The following is a 15,615-nucleotide window of genomic DNA, read 5'->3' on the forward strand; positions in this document are numbered from 1 at the left end:
CATTGGCCAGGCTGGTCTTGAACTCCTGACCTCAGGTGATCCACCCGCCTTGGCCTCCCAAAGTGCTGGGATTATGGGCGTGAGTCACCACGCCCAGTCTCCTACAACTATTTTCATTATGACATATAGACACTTATGACAACTAATACTGTCATTGCTATTCTGTTGGTTACAGCAAAATTCACTGGTTGTAACAAATCTAATTTGTTACCATTTTTATTAATGAGAAATAAATAATTTTGTACCTTTTTTTTTTAAGTCAAGTAGGGGTGCCCTTCTCTAATTTGCACAGAAGTATCATAGGGGCAAGTGAGGGGTCTGTCAAGTTTGCATAATCTCCTACTGAGGATATTGATTAATAAGATAAAGTACTATGCAGTCTGTTTTAAAAAAAATCACCCATATTATTAATAGTAACAGTAGTGATAGTAACAGCAGAAGCATAGAGAGGACTACTATACTGCTTGGGAAGGAGCATTACGTGACATCTAAAAATCTTACAGACTCCAAAATTCTATCATTCTACTAATTTAGTGGCCAGTCACAGTATAAAACAAAAAGCACTGAGCCATTTTCTCAACTTACTAAGAAAAATAGCTCTTCCCATCATCTTGGATCCTATGGAGGCCTGCTGGGAGCAGGACTTCTAAAAGGAAATATGGCTGGAAGGCTGTGGTCCAAGGCCATTTTTGCTGGCTATGAGCAATGTCTCCAGAACACACAGCTCTTCTTAAGATTGAAGGTGTTAGCTGGGCATGGTGGCTCACATCTCTAATCCCAGCACTCTGGGAGGCTGAGGTGGGCGGATCACGAGGTCAGGAGTTCGAGACCATCCTGGCCAACATAGTGAAACCCCGTCTCTACTAAAAATACAAAAAAATGAGCCGAGCATCATGGCAGGCACCTGTAGTCCTAGCTACTCAGGAAGCTGAGGCAGAATTGCTTGAATCCGGAAGGCGGAGGTTGCAGCGAGCTGAGATTGCGTCATTGCATACCAGCCCAGGCAACAGGGTGAGACTCTATCTCAAAAAAAAAAAAAAAAAGTGAAGCTGTTTATGCTCAAGATGAAACAGAATTCTATTTGGGCAAGAGATGTGCTTATGTATACAAAGCAAAGAACGACTATGACTCCTGGCAGCAAACCAAACAAAACCAGAGTAATCTGGGGAAAGGTAACTCGGGCCCCATGGGAACAGTAGCATGGTTCATGCCAAATTCCTAAACAATCTTCCTGCTAAAGGTATTAGACACAGAATCTGAGTGATGCTATACCCCTCAAGGATTTAAACTAATGAAAAGTCAATAAATAAAAGTGGATTTGTTAAAAAGGAAAAAATAAATAAATAAATAAATGGCTGGGTGCAGTGGCCCATGCCTGTAATCCCAGCACTTTGGGAAGCCAAGGCGGGTGGATCACTTGAGGTCAGGAGTTCCAGACCAGCCTGGCCAACATACTGAAACCCCGTCTCTACTAAAAATACAAAAAAGTAGCCGAGTGTGGTGACAGGCACCTGTAATCCTAGCTACTCAGGAGGCTGAGGCAGGAGAATCGCTTGAACCCAAGAGGTGGAAGTTTCAGCAAGCCCAAGATCGCATCACTGCATACCACCCTGGGCAACAGTACGAGACTCTGTCTCAAAAAAAAAGAAAAAAAAAAAAAAGAAAAAAAATTTGAAGGTGTTTATGCTTAAGATGAAACAGAATTCTATTTGGGCAAGAGATGTGCTATGTATACAAAGCAAAGAACCAGACGGTGACCCCTGGAGGCAAACCAAACAAAACCAGAGTAATCTGGGGAAAGGTAACTCAGGCCCACGGGAACAGTAGCATGGTTCATGCCAAATTCCTGAACAATCTTCCTGCTAAGGCTATTGGACACAGAATCGGAGTGATGCTGTACCCCTGAAGGATTTAAACTAATGAAAAGTCAATAAAAGTGGATTTGTGAAAAAAAAAAACAAAAAACAAAAACAAAAAAAGGCCGAGTGCAGTGGCTCATGCCTGTAATCGCAGCACTTTGGGAAGCCGAGGCAGGCGATCACTTGAGGTCAGGAGTTCGAGACCAGCCTGGCCAACATGGCGAAACCCCATCTCTATGGAAAAAAACAAAAATTAGCTGGGCATGGTGGCATGCGCCTGTAATCCCAGCTACTCAGGAGGCTGAGGCAAGAGAATCGCTTGAATCTGGGAGGTGGAGTTTGCAGTGAGCCAAGATCGTGCCACTGCACTCCAGCCTGGGCGAAAGAGTGAGATTCCGTCACACACACAAAAAAAAAAAAAGAAAAGAAAAGAAAAAAAAAGGAAAAGAAAACTCTTCTGGGTCACAATGCTAAGCTCTTTATGATTCCTGTCCCTGTCTCTGTCTCTCTCTTTCTCTCTTTACTTCAGTTGCAATTTGTGTCACCTTTGGCCACTCTAAATACAAATGTTACAAATAGGTAACTCTTCCCTATCTCTCTCTTCAATTAATACTATCTACTCCCCTTGCTCAATTTTAAAGATAAAAATTAATTTATAGGCCGGGTGCGGTGGCTCACGCCTGTAATCCCAGCACTTTGGGAGGCTGAGGAGGGCGGATCATGAGATCAGGAGACTGAGACCATCCTGGCGAACACGGTGAAATCCCGTCTCTACTAAAAATACAAAAAAAAATTAGCCAGGCGTGATGGCGGGTGCCTGTAGTCCCAAATACTCGAGAGGCTGAGGCAGGAGAATGGCGTGAACCCAGGGGGCGGAGCTTGCAGTGAGCCGATATGGCGTCACTGCACTCCAGCCTGGGAGACAGTGAGACTCCGTCTCAAAAAAAAAAAAAAAAATTAATTTATGCCTAGTCCTAAATACGCTAATTAGAAGGTTTTTAACTCTGATTAATTCATATTATTTCTTATTTATTTACTGATTTTTTGGTAGAGATGGGGTCTCACTATATCGTCCAGGCTGGTCTTGAATTCCTGGCCTCAAGTGATCCTCCCACCTTGGCCTCCCAAAGCTCTGGAATTACAGGCATGAGGCACCACACCTGGACACATTATTTCTTACATACATTAAAAAAAAAGTGCAACAACCTAAATCTGAAAAGCCTTCCACAGAATTTTAAACTTTTAAGATGCAATAAGCCTTACCTTCTCAGAGTTCAGGAGGAGATGTCCATTTGCTCTCACAGCTGTAGGCCATTTGTCACTTCACAGATAAAAAGACAGAAAATAAGAAACAAAGATGATAGTTCTGGCTTAAAATTTTGAGGTAAAAGCTAATAGATTCATAAAAGCTTGCTAAGATAAAAGTGCAAGGATATATACTATAGTCCTTTTTGTAATGGGAAGTGAAAACAAATCAAAGGACTGGCTACATAAACTAGGATACAGGTATACAATGATGTAACTACTTAGGTGGGGCTACACGTATGGATATAAAAAGATCTTAAAAATATATGTGAAGGCTGGGCGAAGTGGCTCACACCCGTAATCCCAGCGCTTTGGGAGGCCGAGGCAGGTGGATCATGAGGCCAGGAGTTCAAGACCAGCCTGGCCAGGATGGTGAAGCCCCATCTCTACTAAAAATACAAATATTAGCCGGGTGTGGTGGCTGGCGCCTGTGATCCCAGCTGCTGGGGAGGCTGAGGCGGACAGTTGCTTGAACCTGGGAGGCGGAGGTTGCGGTAAGCCAAGATCGCGCCACTGCACTCCAGCCTAGGCGACAAAGCAAGACTCCCTCTCAAAAAAATGTATATATATACACACACACACATATATAAATATACACACATATATATACCCACACACATATATATACACATATATACACACATATATACACATAGATATACACACACATATACATGTGAAAACATAAGACAGAACAGTATAAACAATGTGGTATCTTTATATACATTAACAAATAGAGATATCAGATGCTGGTATATAAAATCACAAGAAACCAATAGCATCATGATGAATTTTGGGAAATAGAGTAGTGTGCAGGCAAGGATGAAAGTTCACTTTTAACTTTTTGCCTTTATGTACTCTTTAAATTTTCAAACTATGTACATGTCATTCATTCATTCTAGCAATGAGATCATATGGGGAGTTGAGAGCAAGAGTTGTGGAGCCAATCTCTCTGGGTTTGCATACTTGTACTATCTTCATTAGCTGGGTAGCTTTGGGTTATGATTTCTTCCTCTTTATTCCTCAGTACACTGCCCTGCCTACAGACATGGATATTAAAGACCTTCCTCGAAAAGCTATAGTAAAAAGAGTTATTAAAAGTGATTTTAAAAGTACCTGGTATAAGCTCTTGATGTCAATACTTATTTGTAATTTTTAAAAACCTAACAAATGTGAAAAAAATTGGTGCAAAGGAATGAAGATTCAACTTATTGGTAAAGAATACTTCTGAGATACCAATTTGCCTACAAATGCATTGTAAACAATAGAGAAAAATACTAGGGCCAGGCACGGTGGATCATACCTGTAATCTGAGTACTTTGGGAGGCTGAGATAGGAGGATCGCTTGAGTCCAGGAGTTTGAGACCAGCCTGGGCAACAAAGTGAGACCTCGTCTCTACAAAAAATAAACAAAATTAGCCAGGCAAGGTGACATGTGGCTAGTCCCAGCTACTCGGAAGTGTTGAGGATCACTTGAGTCTGCGAAGTTGAGGCTGCAGTGAGCCAAGATCATGCCATTGCACTCCAGCCTGAATGACAGAGTGAGACTCTGTCGAAAAATAAATAAATAAATTAGGTAAGTAACAATAGTGGATGACAAGTAGTGTAAGAACCACATTAAATTTATTTTATTCCTCTGGGCTGGGCATGGTGGCTCATGCCTGTAATCTCAGCACTTTGGGAGGCCAAGGTGGGTGGATCACCTGAGGTCAGGAGTTCGAGACCAGCCTGGCTAACACGGTTAAACCCCGTCTCTGCTAAAAATACTAAATTAGCTAGGCGTAGTGGTGCACACCTATAACCCCAGCTACTCGGGAGGCTGAGGCAGAAGAATCGCTTGAACCTAGGAGGCGGAGGTTGCAGTGAGCTGAGATCACACCATTGCACTCCAGCCTGGGCAACAAGAGCAAACCTCTGTCTCAAAAAAAATAAAAAATATTCGGGAGGCTGAGACAGGAGAATTGCTTGAACCTCAGAGGCAGAGGATGCAGCAAGCTGAGTTCGTGCCACTGCACTCCAGCCTGGACTCCGTCTCAAAAAAAAAAAATTATTTTATTCCTCTACTTCAAAATCTTTGTTTTATTGTTGAAGGAAAAAATGTAATTTTATTCTAAATACAAGAAGGCATAAGAAATTGTTTTGGTTTTATGAAATAAAATTTTAACAGACTGAGAGGTTTGTTTCCTCAGCTACTTGAGGAACTAGAGGGAAAAGTAGACATGTCTGGGTAAAGAGGGAAAAGGACAGAAGGATTACTCTGAAGAAACAAACTCTAGTCAGAATGTTACTACAACTAATGCTGGAACCTTGGGGCTCTCTGCTCTAAAGAGAAAGTTCTTTCCAATTCTAATGATCTAGAATTATTCCTGCATTTGACAGGTCAAATGAATTACTAGCAGACCAGCAATGCACCTGAGATATGACATGCTTTGGTGCCTGGGGTAGGTATGTGGATTTCTGGATGTAAGAGATAGGAGGTGGCCTTTCTGCTTTAGCACATATTTAAGATAAGAAAAAGAATGTAACTGGCAAATCTATACCATCCCCTCCACAATAATTTATTAGATATTTGAAGCCACAAGACACCCCTATTGACAATCAATAACTCTAGTCCACACCTATTTTATCATTCACCTTTGTTCCGGCCACATAGCCACATGATTATAAAGGTAATATGAAAGATGATTTGGAACAAGATCCTTGCCAGAGACGCGAAGATCAACAGGATACCAGAATTCAAACTCCTGCTTTAACTGATCTAATTTTTCCTTTGCAATCTGAGTCTTAGGAAATGGAGCCTCCTTGAAGAAAACATAATCCCAAACTTCCTTGGTCATCTGTTGCGGTCTGTATTAAAAATAAAACAAACTATTATATATATATATATATATATGTAATTTCTTTGGAAGAATCAATACCTGAATCGAACCATGGATTAGGAATCTCTTTCTTAATGTAGTTACAGGAACAAATAAGGACAACAGCTTCCATAAGAATGAAGAATAGATGATGACAGTAAGGGGCTATTTATTAATTTTTCCCAGTTCAACAGTAAAAAAGCAAAAATATCATGACAAAATTCTGTGAAATAAATCTTATTAAAACATTTCAATACGTAAATCAAATATCACAACTCTTACTGACAAATTATGCTCCTTTCCCTTATCTGTTTACCAACCTAATGCCCAGCGGAGACTCTGCCTGTCCATGCAAGTTACCCCCCTGCAATAGGTGTGCAACAGTGTAAAATGCCATGTAAATAGTGGAGTCAGAAAGTGATTCAATCAGCCACTGCTCATCCCAAGGCAAGTGAGTGCCTGAAAAATAAAAAGTAACGCATGAGGAACCTGAGAGACATTTCATCTATAGAATCCACATTTTTAAGAAGGGGGCTATAGCATTTACAAAGCTACTTATTTAGGAAGCTCTTAAATTATTCTTGAATAATTAATAAAAATAAAATGGTAGATAAAAGACAAAATGGACCAGGCACGGTGGCTCACGCCTATAATCCCAGCACTTTGGGAGGCCGAGGCAGGTGGATCACCTGAGGTCGGGAGTTCAAGACCAAACTGGCCAACATGGTGAAACCCCGTCTCTACTAAAAGTACAAAAAAAATTAGCCAGGCATGGTGGCGGGTGCCTGCAATCCCAGCTACTCAGGAGGTTGAGGCAGGAGAATCGCTTGAACCCGGGAGGCAGAGGTTGCAGTGAGCTGAGATCACACCACTGCACTCCAGCCTAGGCGACAGAGCAAGACTCTGTCTCTAAAAAAGAAAAAAAAGACAAATGATTGAAGCTTGGAGTCTCTCCATAAAAAAGTCACACCACAAAATCTATATAGAGAGGGCATATTTCTACCACACAGTAGATGATAGTGGACTATATCCTAGTTTTCATGACCATCCAAAGGAAACTTACTGCTTTCAATTCAGAAAACACTAGAATTGAGGGGCAGGGGGGAAGGTAAAAATGTATATTTTCTGTGTAACTGGCAAAGTTATCCAAACAGAAAAATTACCTAGACCATAAGTTCTTGAGCAAGCATGTTCTTGTAGCCAACCTAAGGTGGCTTCAAAATTCCTCCTGGTCTCCTCACAGAATCTAGAAAAGAGCAAAAGACAAAGTGTATCTTTACTGGTTCATTTTTTTGTTGCATTTCAACTTTACTGTTTCCACATTTTTCATCTCCTTTTTCCTCCTTCATCACTTTCTCCCATCTTACGTTTCCAGGTTCTTCAAGCACTGAGATGTCTGTTTCTTCCAATTCTCTTCTCCATAATCCAAGTACCTGGGAGTGGACAAATTGATATGTTTTTTTTTTTAAGTCAAAGGTGAGCAAATTGACTAGGGGAATTTTCTTGCTATAAGAGACTAACCACTGGTCACACAGAGCCACGACACATTCATCTGACGACCTGGACATCACTTGTTTCTCTGGTTCCATGTAAATAAGTGCATCTCCCTAAAGGAAGGTAAACAAACATACATTAGGTACTATGTCAAATCAATCTTCATTCCTCAAGGATAAAAATTACTTTAAAAAAATGCTATACCACCAATAACTGAAACCCCACATTTTCATTATGTCTTCCCCGCCTTCCCAGGGTCAGTCATCTTCTACCTTTCCTTCTATGTAACACCTGCTTTTCAAAAGGCATGAATCTTCATCAAGTGGATCACTTTCTCTAGCTACTGATTATTTCGTTTCAGTGAAAAATTAAAAAGTGAACAAAAAGGAAAAAAAACACAAAAGATGGTCAGCAGTTTCGAATCCTATGGTTTGAACGTTGGGCTTCCTATGACAGTTTTTTGGGGTTTTATTTTTTTTTGTTTTGTTTTTATTTTGACAGATAGGGTCTTGCTCTGTTACCCAGGCTGGAGCGCAGTGGCACTATCATGGCTCACTACAACCTCGACCTCCTGGCTCATGTGACCCTTCTACTTCACACTGCAGCCTCCTGAGTAGCTGGGACTACAGGCACATGTCAACCCACCCAGTTAATTTTTTAATTTTTTTATAGAAATAGGGTCTCACTATGTTGCCCAGGCTGGTCTCGAACCCCTGGGCTCAAGTATTCCACCTCAGCCTCCCAAAGTGTTTGGATTACAGCCGTGAGCCACTGTGCACAGCCCTATGGCAGCTTTTTATCCTTCTTATAAACTACTGCTTAAAAAAAAAAAGATATACAAAGACTAAACATAGAAAATCTTGTTACTAAAGATTTATGGTGCCATGAAAAATTTCCACTAGAAAACTGACCATGTTTTTGATTTTTTACCAAATATAAATCTTTCTTAATGCTATTATGATCCTAAATACTTTAAGCATGAAAATTGACGATGTTTTTGATTTCTTACCAAATATAAATCTCTCTTAATGCTATGATGATCCTAAACATTTTAGGCTAGGATAATTTTTAAAAATAAAATCCAGCATTATTATTCATAAAATGATTCACTGCTCTGTTTTTAATGCAATTCTTCATGCTGAAATTAAATAGCTGGAATTTTGGTTTAAAGATGGTAGATTAAAAACAGACATTTAACTCCCTCTCAAAATTCCAATAAAAAGACAACAGAGGGTTTTACAAATGGCAGGAACCTACAAAGTCAAAATGAATGAGAAGAAAAAATATTAACTGAATTTTGCAAACAAAAAAGCAACATGAATGACAAATATATTAGCAGCAATTAAAAAGCTATCTGAATCCTAATAGAAAAAGCTGAAAAGCAATCTACTCTGCACTCTAGTACCTCAGAAATTGGTGGCATTAAATAGAAAGAGACTCAGAAATTGGTGGCATTAAATAGCTCTAGAAATAGAGATAAGGGCTGGGTGTGGTGGCTCACGCCTGTAAACCCAACACTTTGGGAGGCCAAGAGTTCGAGACCAGCCTGTCCAACATGGAGAAACCCCGTCTCTACTAAAAATACAAAATTAGCTGGGCATGGTGGCGCACACCTGTAATGCCCAGCTACTTGGGAGGCTGAGGCAGGAGAATCGCTTGAGCCAGGAGGCAGAGGTTGCGGTGAGCTGAGATCGTGCCATTGCACTCCAGCAGCCTGGGCAACAAGAGCAAAACTCCGAAAAAAAAAAAAGAAAGAGGAGAGAGAGAGATAAGGTGAGACTGAAAAGAAGATCACCAACTAAAGTCATTTAAAGAAGTGGGTATCTGGGAGGTGGTAAAAAAAATAACATAAGATAATAAAAGATAAAATAAAATAAAATAGAGGTTAGAACCCCATATACTGCCCCTACCTATGCCAGCACAAAAAAAAAAAAAAGGCTAATTCTCTGGAAAAGGTAAAAGAAAGTCTCTGAACTAGAGACAAAGTTACAATTATCATAGTAAAAATAGGGGAATTAAGTGAAAGTCAGCATACTAGATGTTGGTACACATTCCTAGCTATCTTCTCCCATCCAACTTCCAAAATGCTCAGTTGCTTAGACTTTTTTGTTTGTTATGAGACAGTGCTCTGTCGCCCAGACTGGAGTGTGGTGGCGCCGTCTCGACTCACCGCAACCTCTGCCTCCCAGGTTCAAGCGATTCTCATGCCTCAGCCTCCCGAATAGCTGGAATTAGAGGCAGACACTACCATGCCCGGCTAATTTTTGTGTTTTCAGTAGAGACAGGATTTCACTATGTTGGCCAGGCTGGTCTCAAACTTGACCTCAAGTGATCCACCGGTCTCAGCCTCCCAAAGTACTGGGATTACAGGTATGAGCCACTCACTGTGCCTGGCCACTTAGACCTTTTGAGCTAGAGATTGGCAGAATCTTCTGTAGGGAAATCTAACAAACACAAAAGCAAATACTAAAAAAACTTAACAACCGGGAGTCACCAAGGCCCAAATGGCCCTTTCTAGATCTCCCCCAGTGAAGCCTAGAGACAAGTCCTACCCATATGCAAAAACATTTCTTTTTACACCCAAATATATTACATATCAACGGTCTTCCTCAGAGAAATAAGATTAAGATGTCCCATCTATGAAACAAGAACAGCATCCTACAACAAATCAGCCAGGCATGGAGGCACATGCCTGTAGTCCTAGCCACTCAAGAAGCTGAAGTGGGACAATCACTTGAGCCCAAAGCCAGATCAGCCTGGGCAATATGGCAAGACCCCTGTCTCTTTAAAAAAAAAAAAACACCAATCAGAAAACAAGAATCAATTATTGAACTGGCCCAAAATTAGTAATTATTGAATCCGGGTGATAGGTATTACAGGAATTTATCATTCTACTCTCTACTTTTTTATACATTTGAAATTTTCCATACGATTCTTTAAAAATAAGTTCTTATAAATTTGTATTCATACACACACACAAATAGTAAATAAAAGCACATAGTAAAGAAAAGCTAAGGAAGAAAATGATGAGGGACTATCCCACAAAGAGGACCAACAGGACTGCCAGGATCTAAGAGGTTCAATATCTGAATGATAGGAATTCAAAAAGTGAAAATAGAGAATAAGAAAAAAATAAAATAATCAAGAAAAAAGTCAAGAAATGTTCCCCAAATTGAAGTACACAAGTTTCCAGACTGAAGGAGCCCACCAAGCACCCAGTAGAATGAATGAAAATTGACCTACACCGAAGGCAAATCATGAAATTTCAGGATACTGGGAGAAAAAAAGATTATATACGCCTCCAAAATCAGGGGAAACAAGTTAGTTACAAAAACATCAGTCACTACCAGAAGAGTTTTCAACTTCTTAATAGCATCAATGAACCAAAAGATGATGAGGTAATACCTTCAGGTTTTTAAGGGAAAATTATTTCCAATCCAGAATCTATACTCAGGCAATCCAATATAAAGATAGAAGACATATTTCAGACATGAAAAGTCACAACAATTTACCTTCCAGGTACCCTTTCTCAGAAAAGCTATCAGAGGCAGAGTTTCACCAAAATGAGAAAGAATATAAGGACATAGACATGGGATTAAGGAAACAGGAGATCCAGCTCAAGAGGAGCAAAGGGTATTCTTAGTAATAGTGGAGGAACATCCAAGATTTGTGCATCAGGACAGTAAGCAACCAGTTCAGACTAAAGCCAGAAAGCTCTGGAAGAGCTTTCTCTGAGATGGAACTGAAAGCACACTGATGTGTTTGAACTGAGTAAGAAAAGAAATAGACAGTTGGAAAAGAGTTGAGAAATGGAGTACTGACGAGTGTATTTTAATTAAGAATTTTTTAAAAATAAACCTAACTATTAATCCCAGGGAAAACCAAAAGCTGAGGATGAAAAATTATTGTCTACTACATTATGGATAAGCCATGTCTCAAAAATGTAAATAATAACTATTGATCTAACATTTGTTATAACTACAGTGTACGGAGAAGACAGGGTATGGAGTAGTATATACCAATAAATGTGGGACGTTAGAGAAAACAAAAAGTAGGGGAAAGAGTGTAACTTTGATCTTCCTCCTACTCCTTCCAAGAGTAGGAGGTTAGTGGCTGATACCTAACCCTGAAAAAAAAAATCACATTACAAGCATTTAGATCAGAGATCTGTAAGAGATGGAGATCAGCCGGGCATGGTGGCTCATTCCTGTAATCCCAGCACTTTGGGAGGCCAAGGCGAGTGGATCACCTGAGGTCGGGAGTTCGAGACCAGCCTGACCAACATGGAGAAACCCCATCTCTACTAAAAATACAAAATTAGCCAGGCATGGTGGCTCATGCCTGTAATTCCAGCTACTCAGGAGGCTGAGGCAGGAGAATCACTTGAACCCAGGAGGTGGAGGTTGCAGTGAGCTGAGATCGCGCCATTGCATTCCAGTCTGTGTAACAAGAGCGAAACTCCGTCTCAAAAAAAAAAGAGCTGGAGATCAATACTAAAACGATTACATGTTACCCCCTCCAAGGAAGAGAAATTTAAATTATGGAAAAGTGATGAGGAAATTGCTGCTTTTTTATTTCAACAAGCCTAACAGACCATTGTCTCTCATAGTATTATGGGTATACAAAGTTGTCAAAAATAAAAATGTAAAGGGTTAACTCAGCTAAATAGAAGAGAGTTATAACAAAAATGGAGGGATGAGAGGAGGATGACAGAAACACCACAGAAAGAAAGGATTGTAACTACCAGTATCTAAAATGGCCACTGCCAGAAATATCATCAAAGTTCTCTACACATGCTATGCACACATCGACTTTAGAACACTACCTTTATCAACATTATAGATGGGATGTTCAAGTTAAATGAATTGCTAAATAGGTCTATTTTCTGCCGCAAAACTGTATGATATTTTTATTATAGCTCCAGGTTCTACTGTAGAACTCACTACTAATAACACTGTCAAGTCTATTAACAGCTCTTCTAAAACAGCCTTCAGAGCATAGCCTATCACATACAGCGTCAATCATCTTTTTCTGAATAGTCTTCTTTACATCTTGAACCTTCTGTCCTTTAAATCCATCCACCAACATGATCTAAAAGGATGAGAGGGGAGAAAAACCACATATAAAACAGTTAGAATCTGCCTTGAGTTTCTTTCCTAATTTTCCCTAACTAAATTTGCTTCTGCCCACCGAAATATTTTTAGTATGAAATTTATCATATTTACAACGATAATTTTTCATTTTGGTATAGCATGGATAACTAATATTTATAACACACTTATCGTTCTGTCAGTGATACCCACATCTCACTAGGTATCACGAAGATACCTAGTGTGAGCATGATTAGGAAGGAATACTCACTTCCACTTCTTAAGTTTCCACATGGACAGACTTCAATTACACTCACTCACCTCATTCCTGGTGGTTTCTGAAGGAACTAAGTACATTTGGCTTCATCTAATTAGGCTCCTCTTTCTAACCCCACCTGCTGCAGGTGAGTATTCTTTGCCTGGCCATGTGATAAAGCTTGCTCTTAGAAGGAGGCCTACTCTTTCATCTCTATCTTTTTTTCAGTAGGCCAATAACATTCTAGGGCAAAGTATTAGCTTATCCATTGTTGCCATCAATTAAGCCTCAATCACCTTCCAGCTTTCTCTGGTAATAAAGCAGATATTTTCACCTACATGACTCTTATTTTCATCTACATGACTCTTATATTTCTCTCAAATTGTTTCTATCTTAGGTAGAAAAGACATGCATTCTCTTTTGACATTCTAAACCTCTAACATACCAAAATACTTCAATATCTATTTAATCCAGCATTATAAAGTTATATTTAATGAGTGCAGTGATTAAGAACACAAATCTGAATTAGCTGGGTGTGATGGCCGGGGCCTGTAATCCCAGCTACTCAGGAGGCTGAGGCAGGAGAACTGCTTGAGCCCAGGAAGCAGAAGTCGCAGTGAGCCAAGATTGAGCCACTCCACTCCAGCCTGGGTGACACAGCAAGACTCCGTCTCAAAAAAAAAAAAAAAAAAGAACACAAATCTGGCCAGGTGCAGTGGTTCAAGCCTATACTCCCAGCACTTTGGGAGGCCAAGGTGGGCAGATCACTTGGGGTCAGGAGTTCGAGACCAGTCTGACTAATATGGTGAAATCCTCGTGTCTACTAAAAATACAAAAATTAGCCGGTCATGGTGGCACGTGCCTGTAGTCCCAGCTACTCAGGAGTCTGAGGCAGGAGAATCGCTTGAACCCGGAAGTTGGAGGCTGCAGTGAGCTGAGATTGCGCCACTGCACTCCAGCCTGGGAGACAGAGCAAGACTCCGTCAGAAAGACATAGACAGACACACAGACACACAGACACACAGACACACACACACACACACACACACAAATGCAAATCCCAGAGCCAGGCTACCTAGTTTGAATTCCAGTTCCCACTGGCTAACTATCTGGCTAATCTCAAGTAAATCAGTTAATAATCAATTTGTGCCTCCATTTCCTCATCTGTAAATTGGAGATAAGAGTGCCTACTTCAGAATGGGGTTATTTTCAGAATTAAGTAAATTAATATATAAGTGCTACATAAGTGTTGCTTTTATCATCATTCAAAATATGTGTCACTTCAAAAAAAAGAAATGTAACCAATTCTTGGTTATCCAGAAAAATGTAGGAAAGCTAAACTAAAAAACATTCTTGTTGATGTCCTTAAAAATCTTCATTTGACTCTGAAGCACCTAATAACTTGTTTGGATTTTTATGTTCTCTAGCCTAGCCTTCTTTCCATGGAAATATAAACCACATTAACATATGCACAATTAGGAGAAAAGAATGGTTCAGAACATGTTTGTTGAACTCACCTGGCATTTAGTAGACATTAATAAATAAATTAATGGACTGAATAAAACTGCTTATCTAAAATATGAACTCCTTAACTAAAAGAGCAAAAGAAGGGACCAGGTATTCTCCATTCAATAAATCTTTCAAGTTTACTGCATAATAATATGAACTAATTTGAAATATCTTGTCAAGAAATTCACTCCATAGAGATTCCTAGAGGGCACGAAAAAGACAATTTCTGAAAATGCTTTTAGGCAAAGGACATGATAAAAACAAAAATTAGAAATTTGGAAATAGAATACATTCTCATATTAAGCTCTCAAATCAATGTATAGCTGAAATTATGTTAAATTTTTCTACATTTTTTCTAATTAAGAAAATCACAGAGCATGGAGTAAATCAAATAAAAACTAAAAAAAATTCTTACTTACACCCTCATAAAATCCTTTTAGATATATCTTCTCCTTTGCTTCTGCAAGTTTTTCCCGGTCATTCTGGCTCTGAATTTTCAACTCATCACAAATGGTTACAGCAGAAAGATTTCCAAAACCTGGGATTTCAATGACTGGCACCTGCAGCAAACAGCAATCAGGAACGTGTTCACACTGACTGGACACACAGCTCTGTAGGGCACAAGTCCTTTTGCCTCTAATGTCCAATTAAGTCATTTCAGATTGTATATGTCATTACGACACTGCCACACATTAAGTAATCACAGAGTGACTAACTTCCAGATGTAAATTTGTCCTTCTACTCTCCACAGGAACCACCCATACTCTGTGTACCAACACCCCCAATGCCCTTCCCCCACCACACACACCTTTCCCAACACTCTATCCTCCACTGGCATATAATTACCTAAGTAATTCATACTGAAACTAGCAAAATGATGTAAACCAGGGGTTCCCAACCCCAAGGATGTGGACCGGTACCAGTCCATGGCATTAGGAACCAGGCTGCACAGCAGGAGGTGAGGAACGGGCGAGCATCACCCCCTGAGCTTCACCTCCTGTCAGATCATGGGTGGCATTAGATTCTCATAGAAGCACGAACCCTATTGTGAACTGTGCATGGAGGGATCTAGGTTGCTTGCTCCTTATGAGAATCTAATGCCTGATGATCTAAGGTGGCATAGTTTCATGCCAAAACCATTCCCCTACCACACCCTGCTGGTCCATGGAAAAACTGTCTTCCACAAAACCAGTCCCTGGTGCCAAAAAGGCTGGGGACTGCTGATGTAAACAACTAGATTCATG

At 40.0% G+C, this 15,615-nt stretch overlaps 1 protein-coding gene across 3 annotated transcripts in view; it reads right to left on the minus strand.

Annotated features, from left to right (window-relative positions):
• The window catches only part of LARS1 (leucyl-tRNA synthetase 1), a 68,711-nt gene that overhangs the window by 23,174 nt on the left and 29,922 nt on the right, over nucleotides 1-15,615 (minus strand). For all 3 annotated transcript variants that reach the window (XM_003829083.5, XM_055112747.2, XM_055112746.2), the window contains exons 14-21: nucleotides 14,791-14,931; nucleotides 12,530-12,607; nucleotides 7,544-7,629; nucleotides 7,390-7,455; nucleotides 7,186-7,268; nucleotides 6,343-6,481; nucleotides 5,799-6,011; nucleotides 3,123-3,180 (exon numbers count right to left, since the gene is read on the minus strand). In XM_003829083.5, the coding sequence (XP_003829131.1) occupies nucleotides 3,123-3,180; nucleotides 5,799-6,011; nucleotides 6,343-6,481; nucleotides 7,186-7,268; nucleotides 7,390-7,455; nucleotides 7,544-7,629; nucleotides 12,530-12,607; nucleotides 14,791-14,931 (864 nt within the window). The remainder of the gene's footprint in view (nucleotides 1-3,122; nucleotides 3,181-5,798; nucleotides 6,012-6,342; nucleotides 6,482-7,185; nucleotides 7,269-7,389; nucleotides 7,456-7,543; nucleotides 7,630-12,529; nucleotides 12,608-14,790; nucleotides 14,932-15,615) is intronic.

This window comes from Pan paniscus, chromosome 4, assembly GCF_029289425.2.
Source record: "Pan paniscus chromosome 4, NHGRI_mPanPan1-v2.0_pri, whole genome shotgun sequence".
Classification (NCBI taxonomy): Eukaryota; Metazoa; Chordata; class Mammalia; order Primates; family Hominidae; genus Pan; species Pan paniscus.